Below are 20,073 nucleotides of genomic sequence, written 5' to 3'. Positions count from 1 at the left end.
ATTGTTTGTTTCCCCCCTCTTGTGATGTACAGTACGTATATATGAGACACATATCACAACTTCTCAGTCGTAAGACAAGCTGAAGATATGATAACTAAATTAATATTATATAATAGAAGAAATAAAATTGCGTCAATAGGCAATTTATTAATAAGAAAAAATGGGGAAGGATATAGGGTAGAGTCGTCAAATATGGAGCAAGGAATTTAATTTTAAATGTTTAAAAAAACTTGAGAAAACAACGAAATTTTATTAACAGATTAACCTAATTTAATAAAAAGCATAAAGAGCCTTTATCCAGGTATTAATCAACAACAATTTAATACCTTCCCCGTATTCTAATGTCCATGAAAGTCACGAAAATCTAATGCGTGTCATTTTCTATTTATTTTTTCACATGCTTCTTCACAGAACGTGTAATTAATAAAGTAGGTTAACTTGATAAAAAAAAGAACATAACTAAACAAAAAAGAATAATTTGAGGAGACTTTAACTTTTTTCCTAATAAAAAAATATCTTTTGAAGTAAATTTTAAATAGTTTTCTGTTTTAAGAAAAATAAATAATAATTTATGGAAGTGCTATGAATGTAATTTAAGATGTTTTTCATGCATTTTATATTCAAAAAAAAAAAAAAACAAAAGTAATGTGGATGTGCTTTAATTATTATTAATTTTACCTTAAACCGAAGAACATCCTCCATTCGTGCCGTCTTCCCATCACTCACGCACGAGTGAAAAAAACTGGGTGCCACTGACACACCAAGAGCCTCACTGGTCATCCCCGTATCCGCCCTTTCGGCATTACTGGCAATCACCCGGAATGTTCCAAACAGCAGTACAAGGAGTCGCTGTGTATGGACTGGCAGTGACATTAAAAGTCTGCAAAAGAAATGCCGAAAAGAAATTTATTAAAATTGGAAAAAAAAATTAATTCATTAATTGCTACACAGTCATTACCCATTGAAGCATGAATAAAATATAATAATTTATTCATCATCTCCAATTCAAAAACATCGCTGCAACATTCAAAACCACCCACATTGGAAAAAAAACTTATCCAGAGTGACCAAAAGAGAGAGATCGTGAATTGGAAAAGGAAATTTAATCCAAGTGTTTTGCAATATTACTTCTTCGTTTTTTTTTCTCTCTCCTCACTCTATTTTATTTCCCTTTTTTTCCACATATTGTTACACAACATTTGTAACAACAATGCACCGCACTAGAGTGGAACATACAAATAGAATTTATATTTTTCAGTAAATAAATTTTCTAATTTATATATTATTGCACTTAATTGCTTTCAATTCATTTTAGATTGAATGTTTAAATTGTAATTGATAAATTTGACGAGGAAAAAAAAACATAAACAATCGGATATTGTACAACAGTGTTGAGGAAGAGAGCATAAAAAGTGGGCGTTTTAGTACAAAGAAAAAATGTCTTTCCGAACGATGTTTTTTTATTCTTCTTCTATTCCGCTAAATTGTTTTCTTTTTGTACTTTTAGCTATAAATAATTAAAGTTTTAGAGCAAGCTCTTCCTCTTACAGTACATTTTCACCATCACCTGGTGCATTGATTTTTATTTTCATGACCCGTAAGCACATTAAAAAGCATAATCTCTGCAGTCAGTGAAAGTATAAAGTCAACAAAATAAACATGTTGTAGCAAGAAGTGAAAGAAAAAAGAAAGAAAATACACATAGACAAGACAAGATTGTATTTAATGTTTTAAAATGCTATTTATTATACAAAATAGAGAAAAATAATACGTACCTATATCTACGCCAAAAATAAAACTAATAAAGGAGATTATTCGTTTTTATACAGAAAAATCCTTAATTTGTGGAATCAATCGAAATATAGAGAATCAGAAAAAAACGAATAGACAAAGAGACTTCCAATTTCCCACTCCGAAATTACTCCAGAAAAGACTGTAAAGATTTGCTTAAAAATACAATAGATGACGTCACTATTGTATTTTTTTGTCTCTTTTAATATGCACTTGTTTTTGATAATTAGGTAAAGTTTTTAGGCAAATAATCAATCTCTTCTGTTCTAAATAATAATTTTTTTGAGTAAGATCTACGAACGAAAACTTACTATAAAGAAAAAAAAACTATTAATTCAATATTATACCCCCTCAGCCACATATTGGCAATTTTACCCTATATATGACTACTAGAAAAACAGAAATTTAACAAATAAAATTTAAATCGATTAAAAATCTTTAAAAATCAACTCTTTCACAACCTCTTAAAACAGAAAAGTTGATCTTCTTATCAAACAAAGAATTTTGTGAATGGCTCTTCAAGGATTTTTCTGTCATTCAAAACGTTATCTGTAGCCTATATTCCTTTGTAGATTTAATTTATTTTCGACTAGAGAAAAATTATTAAATTAATTTAAATAAAAAAAAAATAATATTTCACATTTAGGTCAGCAATGAACGTGAAAGGGTTAATTATTTAAAATATAAAACTCTTGCACTTGTTCATATAAAAGTATTTTTTCTTACAACATTTTATAAATGAAAGTAAAATTAGAGAGAATTTTAATTTATAGAGCAAAAATGTTATAATGGTGTGTGTGTGTTGTTAAATAAAGAATAAAAATCGCAAGAAGTGAAAGATAGTGTGAGAGAAAATAGACTTAAAAATTCCTTCTTCTTCTTCTTCGCCATTTTATACAACAATATTCATTGTGTGCATAGCTTCACGTTTCACTGAATCATCCATTCTTCAATATTTTTTTGCATTTTCTCTTTAAGCATTCATCTCACTACTTTGTCTCTTTTTTTTCTTCTTCTTCATTCAATTCAATCAATTATTTACAATTATATTCAAAATATTATATAAAATATACATAAAATTATATTAATATTCTATTTAATTTTATTTCATTCTAACAGTCAGAATAAAATATAATAATCAAATTGCAAAAATAGAGAAAAGATCGTTGTAATTGAAGTTTTGCCCACCTCCTTATCAAAATATAAATCAATTTAATAAATCCAACTTATTAAACTCCAGTCTCCCCTAATAAAACAACAATTAAACAGAAAATCATTAGTTATAGCCTCTCTCAATTTATTATGCCTTTCACTTTCTGAAAACTTGTTATTTTATTTTTATTTTTAATTCCATATTTGGCTCTTCATTGAGAGGAAACTTTTGTATATAAAATACACCTGCCCTCCACAAATTATATTCCTGGAATTATGGAAAAACACCCACAGAAAGTTTTTGGAAACTTTTAAAAATTTCAAAATATTTCTTTTTTTATGCCATTGCGGTACAACAAAGTCTCAAAAAAAAATTATGATTTATGAATTTGTAAAATAATGTGTTCAAGTTTAGCACATCTAACAGTTTTGCTTTAATCCATATATTGCAATTTAATCGCTTAGAAATCACACATCTTTATCTTCTGATTTTCTTATTATTTATTTATTTTAATTCTACGGATTTCCGCTTGGGGTATCATATTGCAAATTAGAAAAAAAAATCTTATTCAGTCTCTCCACGACTCTTTCATCACGATTTGAATCAGAATTGATGGTGTAATTGAAAATGATAAAAAGGAATGAGCGTATTATTGTTGTGTTGTTGTGAAATGGCAAAGAGTTTTATTTTTGCATTGAGGCAATATAATTGCTTGTCCCTGATCTATGCAAGTGAGTAAATTGAAAAAAAAAGTCAATCATAACGCGTCCAGTTATTAGAGTTGGTATACCACAACGCGGATGGGTCAGTCTATGCGTTGTAATTTAATTTGTGAGTAGTATTAGTAGGCAAAGTCGATTTTTTGTAAAATTAAGCAATTTAACAGATTAAAATGCTAATATCTTAAGTTCTATTAGACCTACAGAAATTTCTTGACTAGTTATGGAAAGCTATTAAAATAAGCTATAATCTGATGTATATTGCGATACATTTCAAGGTCACCTCCAGAACACAAAATGGCGGATTTTTGTTCTACCAAAACAGTTTTTTTCACTTTTTGTCCACAAGGAATGGTTCTAGAGGTTTCTGATGTTTCGGAAAGTTATAGAGTTTTGCAAAACCTTTAATTTGATACCAAATTGAGCAAAATCGGACAGACCGTTCAAGAGATATGGCTCTTAGAACTTTTCAAATTCAAGAATTTTTCAAATGGCTATATCTTCTAAACGGAGACATAGATTTTCTTCATTTTCGGACTGATGATAGATATTGAGTCAGGCTACAACATATCAAAATTTAAAGGAAATCTATAACAGATGTTCGGAGATATTGCCCCTTAAAGTTAGGCAATTTTTGTTTTCGATTTTAGCGCCTCTTGCGGATGTTTTTGAAACTTGGAATGTTCTAGACTGTTGTAGGGCTTCTCAATACCTTTCATTTGATACCAAGATGGTCAAAATCGGTCAAGCCGTTCTCGAGTTATATTGAAAAAACACTTTTTGCTTTAGGCCGCCATATATGCTAAACCTCTTGACCGATTTTCAAGTATGATTTGTTGATGAAAACATCTCACTGAGCACTACAACATACTAAAATTTCAGACCTCTAACTATAAGGGAAGTGGTTCACGATATTTCAAAATGGCGGACGGCGGCCATTTTGAATTTTGAAAATGTGAAAAAATGAAATTTTACACCCACATTTCTATAGAAAACTTCAAACCGGAAGTCTCTATCTGTTACCGTTCTTAAGATATAAGGCAAAGTTTGGGCGACCGGCAGGACGGCCGGCCGGCCGGATCAAAAATTTTCCACCACCATTTTCGTAATGTGGGAAGTCTAAAACTTGCTCATACCAAGTTTGAGCCCGATCTGAGGTGGTCGGTTTTTCCGATGATTACAATACTTGGTATGCCACGATTGTGGTATACCAACTAAATTACAACAAGAGGTGCACAAGTGGAAATGAAAGAAAAAAAAAGAAAAGATTGAAGGGTATGGCAAAAGCATAAAAATCAACTTATTCAAAAGTTAGTAGAATGTTACTTATTTGCGCATAAAGTACAACATAAAAAAAACTATATTTTCCAACCATACAAAGTGTGAGAAAATGATGAGAAATACAATAACTTCTCACTCAAAAACTCTCAACTTCTGTCACAACTTCTTTACAATCTTTTCTCACCTTTGTCTCTCTTTATACATGCGATAGTGATTAAAATCAATAAAGTCGTAATTTATTTTTTTTCTTTCATTTATTTTTATCATTTACTCTCAATACAAAATCAACATTATTCAAGCAATACAAACTGCGTGAAGAATATGACTAATAGAAATATAAATGCAATCATTAAATAAATTATTGGGTTGTTGCAAAATATTTTGCTTTATTTTCTTTTCAACGCAAAAAATTATTAATAGTTGTGTGGTGACAACTAATTTAATATGTACCTACATAATAATGTCAATGAAGGAGAATATGAAACAACTTTAATGTTTTGATACTTTTAGCATAGATTTTACACTGAAAAAAAAAATTATTTCGGATTCAGATTCAGATTTCAGAATGAAAAATCTAAAATTGGGCCAAGAAATGGACAAAATGTTTCACAACGATAAAATCAGCGATGAAACATTGACATTGTTTTGAAACATTTAAAGAGATAAAGTGGGCAATCGCTGTGCAAATCTTTTTATTTTGTTTGACAAACTAAGTTCCTTTTTTTCCTAACACGCAACTTTTTTTAAAGAATTAACCCTTTCACGTCTTCATAAAACAAAGAAACATTAGATCTTTTCTGTTATTGGATTTTACCGAATTTTTATTATTACTTTAATAGTTTTTTTTTTAAATTAAAAATACATTAAATGAAAAAATGAAAAAAAATCGAATGTTTCCAAGTTTTTTCGTGAACGCAAAAGGGTTAAATTTGGGAAAATCTAATGTTTCACGTTTGCTTCACAGAACGCAGATAAACACGAAAGGGTTAAAGTACAAAAATAAATGTGAAAAAAAACTCATGAAGACTGTGTTGAACAATATGGTCAAGTCCAAAAGAAATTCTTAATTAATTCTTTCTTTCCCTCAATTCTCCTTTTTTCTTCTTCTTTTTTTGTGTATTCAATTGTGTGACATACATGGGCATGGCGGCGCAGTATACTTATATAAAAAAAACTAAACTAATACAAAAATGTATGCTATTTCCTGGTTATGGTTCAGAGAATTTTTAGTTTTTTTTTTTTCAAACAACAAAGAGAAGCATTTTTATTTTTATTTTCTTTTAAATTGCCATATGGGTGTTACCCCATTCTAGAGGCATTTTCATTCAAATAAAAAGAGCAAAAAAAACTATTAAAATGAAATTGATAAGAGGGCAATAGCATTGTTCAAGTGAATGACTTGAAGGAAAAAAAAAAGAAAACAGTGGGCTTCCTATCGTAATGTTTTTTATGCAGAAGCATTAAATTATATAGAAATTTTAAATCTATATAGTGTTGCATTTTCATATGAGAAAAGGGTATGAGCGAGATGGAAAAGGGAAGTGAAAGAAAAAAAATAAAAATGTAATTTAGCACATTTATATATCGTCTCTTTTAGTCTGTTGGAGTGTGAAACTTTCCAATGAGATTTTTGCTAAATTGTGACCCACTTTCTTCTTCCTCCTCCACTAAAACTTTAGCACCCATATCTCCTCATTCTTGCCTGCCAATGTGCCATCACTATGGGGCTCTTCTACTCTTTATTATGAAGTCATTGGGGCTCACTGAACTTTCCCTTTTTTCCGCACATTCTTCACTTCTCTCCTCCTCCTCCTCCCATTTTGACTTCATTCTCCCTGTGCGCGCAAACACAAAAGCACATTTCAGCAACAACGAAAAACTGACCAACTAAAATATATGCGCAAAGGTATTATGCTACTCTTCCCTCACACAATGGAAGAACTTTTATATTGTTAGAGGAATTCATGTGCATTGTATGCAAATTGTCTGTAATTTGGGACAAAATCAAATTTCTGTCATTGTACTCATACCCATTGCGTATACTCCGTTGTACTTCCTTTCTCACACTATACGTTAGAAAATAAAACCTTCCTCAATCACTTTGAAAAATTTAAACTATTTTATTTATTGAGCTATATGGGTGGAGAAATAACACGCAATGATTCTTTATTTTAGTCTAACAAAAACTAGGTTAGAATGTGTAATGTTTTAGTGCCCTTTTCTCTTCAATTCAACGTTAAAAATCATCCCTTAAGAGTCAGGAAAGAAAATTAATTTAGCCTTATTGGGAAAAGAATTATTAGGATTTTGCACACATTTTTTTTTTCAGTGACGTAGGTTTCTTAAGACATCAAATTAAATATTCTAAAATTCGGCCTAAAAATTAGATAAAAAAAAACTCAAGTTGTTTTTCAAATGTTTTAAAAACCGCTAAAAATAAAAACAATAAACGTTATAAAAAGATTTCTATGTCAAAAATGAAAAAAGTCTATAAGTTTAGTTCAAAAAAGTTCTCTAAAGGATATAGTTTAACCGTTTTAACCGTTTAGAAGCCAACCTTTCCACAACTAACCTTGTAAATTAAAAAAAAAAATATTAAGGATTTAAAAGGTTTATTGATTTTTTTTTGCTAAGCTAAGAAAAAGTTTTAGAGTATGGTATACACTACCCGCCAAAAGTTTCCGAGTGAGCAAAAATGGTTTTTTTTTAACCCAGGTTTGTGCGTCCATATATCCGGATATAGTTAACTGTTTTACAAAACTTTACGTTTTTGAAAAGTACATATCTCACCTTTCTAAAGCCATTTTAGTGAATCATTGTGGAACCCCCAAACCTTTTAACAAATTATTTTAGAAAAATTTTGATAATCCAGAAGATTTTTGTTTAGTTGCTTTCATTTAGGGATATTAGAACCTCTTTCTAATGAATAAATAATTTTAGAAAATAGTTGATGCAAATTTAACGTTATGGTCTCTACAAGATCCTTATTCGGCATACCAAAGGTTAAAAAAAAGAAAGTTCTTACAAATACAGAAGCTTTAGGTTAAAAAAAAATGAATTTTCAGCCAAATTAAAGATATATTTTCTGTGCAATTTATCAAAATGTCACACAAGTGCACAACATAAATACATAAATTCCCATTTTCTTTTCCCTCTTTTAACTGGGAGAGCAATTTTCCAAATGAGAAATTATGTGTCTTTGGAGGTTAAAAAAAAATTTGGGAATAAAGGCAAATTTTTTGAGAGTCTTTGTAATTGATTTTAATGAGCATGATGAGCATAAAAAAATTCAAATTATACATAGTCTGACCCAGAAATAAAAGCATATTTATGCCTGTAAATGTGCGTATAGGCACATAAATCGATTGGATGATAAGAAAATTGATGCAACTTTCGTCACAATGCTCTTAATGAATCACTTTAGCAAGTTTGGTTTCCCTTTAAGGATGTTGCATCATTTCTCGTGAACTAATTATACGAATTATACATAATATGCTAATGGGACTTCAATTGAGGCACCCTAGCATAGAAGTAGAAGTAGCAACAGCAGCAGATGAACCGCAAAAGCAAAGTGCCTTGATAGGGCGATCACACATAGAATATGATGATGACGATGTTTTGCAATTGCTCCAACAACTTATGAATCATTTTGTGGAGAATTTAAGTCTTCTTTAGCATTTGTACATTTATGTATGTACTTGCTACATTACCACGAAAAAAAAAAACATTCATCGAGAGAGAGAGAGAGAGAGAGACTTTTGATACGCAACCTACGCAACAATTAAATTGTGACACTTTCAAGTGGACTCTGTGAGTGCTTTACATGAAATTCTGTTTTTTTTTGTGTTATTCTCATTAAAAATTTCAGTGCAAAACTAAATTTATTCACAAGCACACACTTCTCTCTTGCTCAAGAAGTCTCTAATTAACAAAACACTTATCATCCATTCATTTTCTCCATTTTCACCATGTCAAAACCTCTTTAATACTACGAGGTCATAATAAAAAACAAATTACAATTGAAACTGGAAGAGTTGTTATAACTTCTTCACCATCATCTCTCTCTCTCTCTCTTTACCACAAACTAAAACCAATTTCAATATTATATTTATTTTTGATCATTAATTTGGTGAAATTTTATTTTGTTGTAATTTCACTCATTTCCTGCCCACTATTTTTTTCTTCTTTAATTTTTAACATGGCCTATAAGTAATTAAATTGGAAAGTAATTTAATTTTGTATGTGCATATCCATTTCCTAATTTCAGAGACAAAACCCCTATTAGATTTTTCTTTATTTTTGCTACCTTTTATGATTTTTATCTATTTGAGACATTTTATCAAACTCAAAATCTTATAAACAGTGATGTACGTAAAATAGTTGAGCACACTTCTATGGATGATTCATGAATTATTTTTCAGGGACGTAGTTAGATATTTATTAAAGTGACATATCTTTTTTATTTTATTTATTCAAAGGAGATTTAAAAAATCGAATTAAAAAATGAGTTCAAAGTTTATTGAGATTGAAAGAGAAAGATAGCTAAACCATATTAACGGATGTTGCATTCAAATTTACCGTTTTTGACAATTTTGACTTTTTTTTTTTTGAAACGTTTGACGTTATTTTGTAATCTGTGGTTGTTTCTAACTTCTTCCTTTTTTTCTTAAAGTTTATCTTGACCGGAAGTGTTGATTTCTAAAGTTTTGATGTTTTCTCTTAACGTTTGACGATGATGTTTTATTCTTTTTGGTTTATTTTCTAACAATTGTCGTTTTTCTTTTAACATTTGACGATGTTTTATAACGTTTTTTAAAGGACTCACTGTGATTTCTTTTCTTTCTCTTTTTAGTGCAATCTTCAAAAACTAGACAATGAGTTGACGTTTCTTTCACAAGTTTGACGTTATTTTCTAATATTAAAAAATCATATTTAATTTTTTTTCGCGTGTAATTCTTAACCTAGAAAAGTTTTTTCTCTCCTAGCATTTTGGGACAAAATAATCGATTAGAAGAAATCTAAATTTTTCAGTACCTAATAGCAAAATCTAGTCCAGCAAACTTTATAAAAAGAATTAGCACAGAAAAATCTCATTCCAAACCTATTTTAAAGATTTTCCTAATTGTCTTTTTCAAGAAAAATTCTCAAAAAAAACAAAATAATTTAAGTTCCGGAATTTTTTTTTTAAACTATTTTGAGGATTGTGAATGATTTCCAGTATTTCGAGACTTTAACCTGTTTATTTATTATCTGAAGTCTTGAAGTATATTTTTAAGGATTAAATGGAATCTTTTCCGGGATAGAGGAATAAATAAGATTTTCCGGAAGTTGAATAGTTCCTCAAAACGGACCAATTTTCTTTAAATTTTTCGGTCTGGAACTACACGAATTTCTTTAAAGCATCTAAGAAGGAATAAAATGGTTCTTAGGACTTTCTAGGCTTGAATGGATTAGTTATTCAAATGAAAATATCTGTAAATATAAGTTTTAACAAATCTTTATTAAAATTAATTATTCTCTTAAAATTACAAGGATTAACAAATTCCTGACAAAACAATCCAAAAGATGTCGATCCTTTAATCGATTGCATTCATTAATCGATACAATAGATACTTTTTACAACAGGCGCTTATTGGCCATTTAAAGGTTAATGGCAGTGCTCCACTATTTTTGACACTGTACTCTCAATGACCCATTCATTCATTCAGGTTGGTTTCTTATCAGAGAGAGACTAAAGGCAAATTTATACCATGAGTCAATAGGGAGTTAGCTAAAATAAGTCATAGGAAGCAATTCTGTTGACTTATATTGCTCATTTGCACTGCGATTATTACTTTTTTTGCCATCAAAGCAAAAAGTATTTAGATTATGGAAGCTAATCAGTCATATCAGGGATGGTTGTGGCATACCGTCCAACCCACATGGGAGGTGAATGTGTATTATGAATTTACATTGTGAGGAATTTCAAATTGCATCGTTCTCCTGACCACCACCACCATCAGTGTGAGAGACTCTGTTTGAGTTAATTAAATCATTATTATCCCATATTGTTGCGTCTCTCTGCAATTGCATGTGGGTGAGTGGAATGGGAGCCAATGACCTGTGTGTGTGTGTGGAGTGGACTTGTGGGGGCGATGCAGTGGGAAAGGATTCAAGGGGGAGAGAGAGAAAATGATTGGATTTACCTGTGAATTCTCTCCTGCTGCTCATCCTCACTGGGTATGTCCACAATGGCAAAGAGTTCAGCCTCACCCTGACGCCCAAAGACCCCACCCGGAATTTTGCGAAGGAACTTCTTGAGGACACTGGCGATTGTGTACACGGAATAGTTGTCCACATTAACCAGGCGTCCCGCCTGGAGGAAGTGGATGAGCTTCTTAATGGCCCCCTGGTGTCCGGGTGCGCGGAAGACATCCTTTCGCTGTGGGGCCTCCTTGTTGAGCTTGAGGATGAGCACAAGGAGTGGCCCGGGGATATCATTCTTGCACACCTCATCGAGTGGAATGCCGAATTTCACTTTTTCCAATCGATGAGGGTACGGTCCGGGATCCGGATGGCCACAGCTGGTAACAACACTGCCCAAATTTGCAGCATGTCGATGCATCCGAGCTGCCCAGCTGCTCATTTCTCCTCCAACCACTTCCGGAACTTCTTTTCCTGCCTTCTCAAAACACCCACAAACAATCTCACTTCCCTTTTGATTCTCTTTTCACCGCACTTTGGCGCCCCCACACACACACACGGCGTGGCCCCACAGACTTTCCGGAAAGGAATCAATTGGGACGCACCACACTGCAGTAGTTTGACAGGGAAAGGTGACGAGGGTGGGAGGGGAAAACAATTTTCTTCGCTCCTCGTTCAATTGTCATACGCGCTTCCTACGATTTCATGTTTTGTGGAAAGATTTTCCGCGGAAAAGTCAACTTTATGCACGCGCACACCGCCACTCTATGGGCACAAAATATCACATTTTTGCACAAATATGTCCAGCATTTTGACACACGAGAAAGAAAATAGGTACTCCACCAGTCGAGAAAAATGCGAGTGATCGCAAACAATTTACGCGAGCGACTGAAGATTTTGAAAACTTTCCGAGAACACCGCGGCAATTTCTTGGCGCTGCTGATTGAGGAAGAAGTGAGACAAAGATATATTTTTCCGTGCCATCTCACCTCGATTCTCTCGCTCACACGTGCACTATTAGTTTACTCGCACGATACTCTTCCACATAAAATATTTGTCGTATCGTGGGATAATAGTGTGGATAATCATAGGACATGTCTTATGGATAACCAAAAATTGAATGAATTTTCAATAATTTACTTTATTTTTGCCATTTTTGCAAAAATAAATGTTCAAAATGATCTAAAGATTGTAATTTTTTAGCCAAAAAGAGCCCTAAAAAGAAGAATTTAAGCAAAATAAATAAAAACAATCAACCCTCTTTCAAAAAGCCGACTTTTCGATTCCAATACAATCTTCCTCAGGCCTTCAAAATCAGAGTCGTCAGAATCAAAGGAAAAACTACAATTTTTTCTCAAAGAACGAATTTTATTCTCTCACGAAATTCGTGTTGGATGTTTAAATGTTTTCTTTTTCGTGTTTTTTATCCTTTCTGTTTAAATAAATCCATAATAGCAATGGGTTATATTTTGTGTTGTATTGTTTATTTTTTTTATTTACCAATAATTAATTAAAAAATTGAAATTGTGGGCTACCGCCGCATCTTTATCTCCCGCCATTTGGCGAACTTACGATCAGCCGCTTGAAGTAATTGATTCAAATGGAGTGTTAATGAGGCACCGACCGGTGAAAATTCTCGAATGGCACGTTCCTATTGCAAATAAATTATTTAATTTTTTTTAAATAAATCCTCTTTCCCTTTTCTTTTCTTTTGTTTTTTTTTCTCACCTCAAATGGTTTTAATTTTGCCATCTGATACCGTTGCAATGCTTCGTGCATTTTCACAACTTTGGCTTCCAACTCGGGCGTTGTGGGTGGAAATGACGTCCAAAAATGCCGCAGCAACTCCGATAGGGATAAATACAAATTCTTCAGCTCTTTCTCAGCTTCTGGAGGCACTAATTCTGTGAAATTTATCAAGGAAAAATATATATATTTTTTTAAATCAAAATAAATTTTAGAGAAAAGAAAACAAATTACTCACGGGCAAGAGATTGCTCCTGGAAGCCCGGCATTAGAGCCCCACCCGGACTCAATTCACTCAACGCATTGACAGCCGATGTTGCACTCACGAGCACTTTGTGGGGTGTTCGTGCATTCCATGAATCCGTCAAATTAAACAGGTGTATCTGTACGGAATCCAAATCCAACATTGGTACATCCCCATCACTCCCTCCTCCCGGTGTACTTGACGCCGCAACAGGGCCATGCAGATACCGCTCGACTTTTGTCAAATTCAACTGCATCTTCTCCGCATTTGCCGCCTCATCATCCTCCGGATTCCCCATGAGATCCTCATAGACAATCTTATCCATTATTCTGGCACGCTTGGTAACTGGTGGCAATGGTGATTGGGATCTACTTGCAATCCCATTGCCATCCTTTGTGCCAACACCATTCGTTGTGGATGTCGCTGAATTCTCCAATGACGAGGAATTCAAATTATTCCTATTGTTACTCTCATGTGATTTGGAACAGGAGGTGGTGATTTGTGTTGCATTTGCGCATGTTTTTAGCACCATTATTGAGTGCTGATTGAAGCGCTTTATCATATTTTGATGCACAATATTGCCACTATTGACCACATTGCGATCCATTGAGGCACCACCGAAGCCATCCTCAAGTGAATTATCACCAAATAATCGTATATCAAGAAGTGGATCACCCGATGCTTCTGCCACAGCCACTTTAAGTGCTTGATCATCTATCTTGCCGCATTCACTGAAGATATCTTTGGTTCCGGCAGTGATTCTATCCCTAAAATTTTCATTTTTTTTCAATTAATTTTATAATTTATTTTGAAAAAGACTTTTGGAAAAGTCTCTACAAAGACAATAAAATAAAATAAAAAATAATAAGCTAAATAATGGATTGTATTCAGCGACCAAGAAATCCTTAAAATCGTTAAAGATTCAGAAGAAATTCTTGAAATGTCTTTTTTTTGTTGAAAATATGGTTCTAAAAATTCCCTAAAAATAAGTTTAAATATATTTTAGCTATGATTGTAAGACATATTCCACATTATTTACAATGCAGAACAAATAATTAAAAGAATGAAAATATTTTCTACAAAATCGAACCCCGTTATTGATTTCTATGTTGAACTAGTTGAGCATTTTTTTTATGTACACGTGCCTTGTAATTTTCTCAAGGTTCCCTCACATTTATTTCATTAAAAGGGGGGTGAGAGCTTTTGTGACTTGTATTTAAAAACAATTTAATATTTAAAGGGAAAATCGTGTGAAAATAGGTACAAAATACCTCCTATATAAAGGTACGTATTGAGGTCGAATAAATTAGAGAAATTGCAATAAATTTGATTTTTATTGATTTCAGAACTTTCTGGAATATTGGAGGGGGTTCGAGAGCGTCAAGAAACTCTATTTTAGAATTAATTTTAAAGCAAAAAGAAAAGAAAATATTAAGTTTTGACTTTATGGATAAAAAAAAGGGTTAACCGGTTGAAGGAAAAAAAAGGAGCTTGAAGGAAGACGTACTTTACAAGGATTTATTTGAATTTAAAATGAAAAATGAAATAAATCAATTTTTACTCCGTTCAAATTAATCTTTCACCGAAGCTCCACCCTCTAAGCAATGCAGGGAGGTAGCCAATTAAAAGGTTTTTCAAGAATTTCTCATCCAATCGGAGCTCTCCACCTTTGATTGATACGTAAATTCTTCTTCTTATTTACATCAATTTCATTTTCCAAACAACTTATTTCAAATTAATGAATGAATATTATTAGTTTTTCCAACATTTTCACGGATTTCTAACCTAAGATATTGACATAAATTCAGTAGGTACAATTTTAATTTTCTGTCTCATTCATCCCCATTGAATGTAATGGTAAATACAGGATGGCGGAGCGATATAGTCACGAAATTAAATGCTCATAACTTTTTATTGAATTAAGATATTTTTAAAATTTCACCGCCAAATGATCAGAATCATAATCAAGTTTTATCATGCCAAATTTGGGGGTGCTGACTCCAAATCGGGAGGCGCTAGAGTTGAAAGAAAAAAGTGCAATTTCCCATAAATTTTGACAAAATATAGTGTTTTCATAATGATTTGAAGTGAAACTGCTAATTGTTCGGTTAGAAATCCGAATAAATATTGGACAAACCAATAAAAGAAAATAGTAAAATCTCACCTGTGAAAGTAATGTGATTGAAAAAACTTGGTCCAAAACTCCGATTCACTTAGCTTGGCTGGTACGTGCTCCTGATATTTGCGCTTAACGGCTGGATATGTCTTGAAGATGCACTGAATGATGTCCGCCGTGAGATTGTAGCGCAACCCATTGCATCCATCCGTCTGTGGCTTAATGTCAGCCAAGAAGGCACCAGAGACACCAATATCCTGCTTGAGTGCCCCCTGATTCTGTGTGTATTGCTTCGCGTGCGTCGCCCAGAATTCCTCACTACTCAACACTTTGGTTATCACCAAATCCCGGTAGAGTTGCAGGAGATTCGGATGCTCCATGAGAATGCGGTTCTTCTCCTCCAGCTCCTTGTTGACTTTCTTCTTGAAATTTGGCAAAAGCTGCTGCAGGAGCTCCTTCACTTTGTCCCTGTCGGCAATCTGAGCGGCTACGCCGTTGCGATTGACAAAGTGGAACGTGGAGCTGTTCCCATCGTGTAGTACCACCTGCAGCTGGACCTTTGGCTTTCCCTCCGGTGAGATTTTCTGCAATTTGATGTCCTGAAAACGATGGGACACCGCCACTGTGTCCCGATGCTCAGCCATCCATGCCACACGCTCATTCATCACATACAGCGTCCCGTCGCCCTTCTTGTAGCGCACTTCGCTCATTTGAAGCAGAACATCCTCACTACTCGTCGTCATGGCGGCTCAATTTTTTTTGTTTGAGGTTCCAACCCCCGTCCCAGAGTTCCGTGTCGTGCTAGACTTTCAGATCTTTGTCACTTGCTTCAGGCAGAATCTCGCGATGGAATCTGAAAATTTCAATTTTTTCTTTTGTTAAATTAAACACACCCACAGAAAACAAAAAAATTGCGAAAAACAATTTTTTGGGGCAAAAAATTCCCTCAAGGCTCACTGAGATGCGAGATGCTATTATTGGGTTAAGTAGGAAAAAAAAGGTCATTGAATTTTTTTCTGTTGAAACCCCCCCATTGAAAGACACTGCGCAAATATTCCCACAACAGACAATTCTATTTTGATAGCCAAGAAGCCCCCCAAGGCACCCCTTGACCCCCCACAAATGGAGAGAGCAAGAAGAAGAAACCCGGCACATAGGAACGCCCTTTTCCGGAGAATTTCCACGGCGGCCAAAAAGGCCCCTTGTGATGTAATTTCACAAATCTTCGACATCACAGAATGACTGGGCTTCCGTAGGAAAATCCGCATTTTCCCGGGAAATTCCCCGCAAAATGCCCCGTTCTCCACACTCAACTCATCCGCAGAATACTCATGCACGTCCCCACACAAAAATTGTCACACAATGCAACCGGATTACCTTTACATTTCACAAAATTTCCACGAGATCCCCGAAGGAACGTTTTGTGGCGGCCGCCATGTGCAATTTTATTTCGTTGGTCTGTTCTAGAGATGCAAAAACCATCGATATTTATCGATAGTTATCGATAGCTTCGACTATCGAAAACTATCGATTGGGAATAGGACTATCGGACTATCGGAATAATTTTCTCTTTCTATTGAAACGCGCTGTCTCATTTGAGAGTTTTACAAAAAATACTATAAAAACTCAAACTCAGATTCATCAAAATTTTAATTTTAATTTATATAGGGTTTTTTCTACATGTACGGATAGCAAGTCGTAGTAGTATGAAATTGATATCTTTTCAATATTTGTTATAGAGAGACTACTTACTACTTTTATTCAAATATATATGGTTAAGCGCGTAGCGCCCTTGCAAAAAAGCAAACTACGTTCTTAGGGTAGATACTGATAATTTTTTCTTTCCTTTTAATTAAAATTTGTCAATTATAAGATTTTTGATATTCTGGAAAAAATCTTACAGGATTTTGACATTTTATTCCTTTAATTGAATTTTTGAAAGAAAATTACTTTTCCGGGCCTCTTCAGAGATCTTTTGACTTTTCCTCGACAACAAATTCTTTGTTTTTCTTTTCTAGAACGAAAATAGAACGATTCCAAAATATTCACCTGTCAAAATCTTCCAACTTTTTAATTCTTAGAAAAAAAAGAAAAGATTTTTATCAGAATATACCTCATTTTTTTTAACTCTTCGTACACTATGACCAAAATACTTAAGTCCATTGCCATGGGGGTAGTGACCGACTTCATAGACCGAAATCTTTCGGTCAAATGTGCATTATTAAACTCATTGGTACTCTTTTATCTTTTGTCTATTTTAGAACACAGAAATAATTTTTAAATGGATTTTTTAATAAATTTTTCATTGAGTCTTTTCAGTTTAGAATGATCAAGAAAGAGACTCAGAGTGACAAAGCGAAGAGAAAATGGAATAAATTCAACCGTTACACCAATATTTGAATTCCCTCTTCTTACATTTATGTTAATAACTTTTTTTCTGGTGGATGGATTGACCTCAAATTTTGATACAATCTTCTCAGATAACCAAGAAACTTATTTCTAAAAGATCGGTTCTAAATGTCTAAGAATTAGGGCGTAATAGCTAGAGATAGAACTCTGGGGTCGGTCACCTACCCCTCATGGCAGTGCGAGGGTTTTAAGAACGTTTTTCGTTTATTTCAATTATTTTCGCAATGAAAAATTCTGTTTCGGTAATTGGGTTTTTGCGAGGGTGCTACGCGCTTTATCATGTTGGTAAAAATAAATTCTTTTTGGGTAAGTAGTTTGGTTTTTTTGCGGGGGATAGGGTAACTGGTGCAAAATGTTAGAAATACAAGACACAACATTTCCAATAGATATCTCAGTAAATATTATTTCGTAATTATTCTAATTTAGTTAAAAGTACCTTTTTTTAACTCTAACTAACCATATAAAGATTTAAAATAATTGATCTAATATTTTGGGATTTATTTAAAAATAATATTTTCGAATTTCAAAGTTACTTTGACCTTTCATTTCAATATCGTATTTCGGCGTATTTCTACGTATTTTTTTTTTTTTGACCCAAATGCATTTTAGATAGAGTAACAATTGCTGAACACGAACCTAGTTTAAATTTTCCGGGTTTTCCCGTAGAACACTGACATTAAAAAGTACCACTTGGGTCAAAAAGTTAGACACCCTTTTTAAGGCAGTTATCTTTATTTTAATTAATTTATTTTTTTTTGTATTTTTATTATAAAAAAAATTTCCAATTGTTGCACAAATATCTTATTCTCAATTGCTTTTATAGTGTTTAAATGAAATAAATTCATAAAATTAAAATTTAGGGACAAAAAACGTAAATTAACATTTTGCCCCATGGTTGGGGCAAAAAGTTAGAAGTGCAAGGTTTCGGAAAATAAGCTGAAAATGCATTTTCCCCTTGAGTTATAAATTTTTCGTCTGAGACAAAGTTGTAGCCTGGAAAATTTCCTATAAGATAGTTGTCATGGAAAAACTCAAATATTTTCAGGGAAATCAGGAAAATGTTTCTCCCAAAAAAACAACTTTTTGCCCCATGTCCCCCAACACTTCTTTTGAACAGCGAAAAACCGGTCATATCCACGAACAAAAAATTTATCGATAGTCATCGATAGTTATCGATAGCTTTCCCAAAAATATTCGATAGTATCGATAGCGAATTTTTCCGATAGTTTGCATCTCTAGTCTGTTCGCATTGGAGCTTCCTCCGAACTGTCTCGTCGTCTCAACGGGAGCGTTCTTGCACGTTTGTTACCAATGCAAAATCACACACACATCCACCATTTCCGTATACATATTCACATTTTCATCCGTCACATCAGCTGCTTCGCCATCTGCCACGACAAATGCGCCAAATGCTCATTTTCTTGACGACATGTTTCACGGTGGAAAGATGTTTCAAGCGCCAAAAATGTTTCAATACATTGGGGGTTTATCAACACAAACTTTATTTTTAAGTTTATTACCATCTTTTTACTATTTTTAGCAATTTCTTTATTAATTTTTTGTTGTTATTTTTAAAGAATAAATTTTTTATGAATTTTGAAATTTTTCTTATAAAAAGAAAACTCAGTAAACCGAAGAAAGTAAATTTTGTGAAACTGAGAAACACCACAAAAACATTTTGTTATGAAGAAATAAGATTTTCAGTCAAAAAGGGTTAAAATAATGTTAATTACATGATAAATTAGATATTTCTCTTACTTCTATCGCTAATGGTCTCAAAATTTCGCAGTTGATCAGTTAAGTCAGTTAAAAATAAGAAAATAAAAATCGCGGGAGTAAAATTCTAACCTCACTTTTTAATCAGAGTGCTCTAACCTCAAATTAATATTTCAGAGGCTTCAAATCTGACCAGCTGATTCGAAAAATTCAACAAACTCCAGGAAAAATGAGATGTTCAGTGGAAAATTGTGAAAATAACATAAGAAATGGGAAAAGGAAACCAGGAGTCTCCTTTCACTAGTGAGTCATGCAGAATTACATTTAAAAAATGAAGAAAAAACAATCTTGTTTTGATTTTCCAGCTTTCCCATGAACAGAGAGATGGGAATAAGGTGGATAAAAGCACTGGGATGGAGAAATCGCTACGTTAGCTGTCATCATAGAATCTGTAGTGAGCACTTTGAGGAACGTTTTCTCGATAAATCCTTGGGATTCAAGACGCGTCTCACAAAGGATGCCGTCCCAACGATTTTTGGGCAGAAAGTGAAACAGCCGGAAGAGGTGGAGGAACAAATTGAAGAAGTTGTGTTGGAAGTGCCTGATGAGGATGTTGTCATTGAGTACACGGAAGGTCAGGAGGAAGATTTCGCGGAGACTGAAGTACCCACGAATTATGAGGAAGCCTACCGACAGCAATGTCTCCTTGTTGAAG

The 20,073-nt window shown here is 33.3% G+C and overlaps 2 protein-coding genes across 7 annotated transcripts in view; both read right to left on the bottom strand.

The window, feature by feature from the left end:
• LOC129795525 (rho GTPase-activating protein 20) overlaps positions 1-12,029 on the bottom strand; it is a 31,619-nt gene extending 19,590 nt beyond the window's left edge. For 3 of the 6 annotated variants that reach the window (XM_055836895.1, XM_055836897.1, XM_055836894.1), the window contains exons 1-2: positions 11,130-12,029; positions 679-880 (exon numbers count right to left, since the gene is read on the bottom strand). In XM_055836895.1, coding sequence (XP_055692870.1) covers positions 679-880; positions 11,130-11,569 — 642 coding nt within the window. In that variant the 5' untranslated portion in view covers positions 11,570-12,029. The remainder of the gene's footprint in view (positions 1-678; positions 881-11,129) is intronic. The other 3 variants (XR_008751134.1, XM_055836898.1, XM_055836896.1) reach the window with 2 other exon arrangements.
• A 445-nt stretch (positions 12,030-12,474) lies between these two features.
• Positions 12,475-16,697, bottom strand: LOC129795530 (general transcription factor IIH subunit 1). Its single transcript, XM_055836912.1, has 5 exons — positions 16,611-16,697; positions 15,282-16,086; positions 13,112-13,884; positions 12,856-13,031; positions 12,475-12,778 (listed from the first exon to the last, which is right to left on the bottom strand). Exons 2-5 carry the CDS (start codon positions 15,974-15,976, stop codon positions 12,659-12,661), a joined length of 1,764 nt encoding a protein of 587 aa, XP_055692887.1. The 5' UTR covers positions 15,977-16,086; positions 16,611-16,697; the 3' UTR covers positions 12,475-12,658.
• Positions 16,698-20,073: the final 3,376 nt, after the last annotated feature.

Source organism: Lutzomyia longipalpis, chromosome 4 (assembly GCF_024334085.1).
Source record: "Lutzomyia longipalpis isolate SR_M1_2022 chromosome 4, ASM2433408v1".
NCBI classification, from domain to species: Eukaryota; Metazoa; Arthropoda; class Insecta; order Diptera; family Psychodidae; genus Lutzomyia; species Lutzomyia longipalpis.
Note: the sequence above shows the minus strand (reverse complement) of the source record. Positions and strands in the feature narration are given on the sequence as shown.

Coding starts and splice junctions, on each gene's coding strand:
- LOC129795530 (XM_055836912.1), bottom strand. CDS start 15,976: ATGACGACGAGTAGTGAGGATGTTCTGCTTCAAATGAGCGAAGTGCGC. Junction 13,885..15,281: donor CAATCACATTACTTTCACAG/GTGAGATTTTAC, acceptor TGAAAATTTTAG/GGATAGAATCACTGCCGGAA. Junction 12,779..12,855: donor CAAAATTAAAACCATTTGAG/GTGAGAAAAAAA, acceptor TATTTGCAATAG/GAACGTGCCATTCGAGAATT.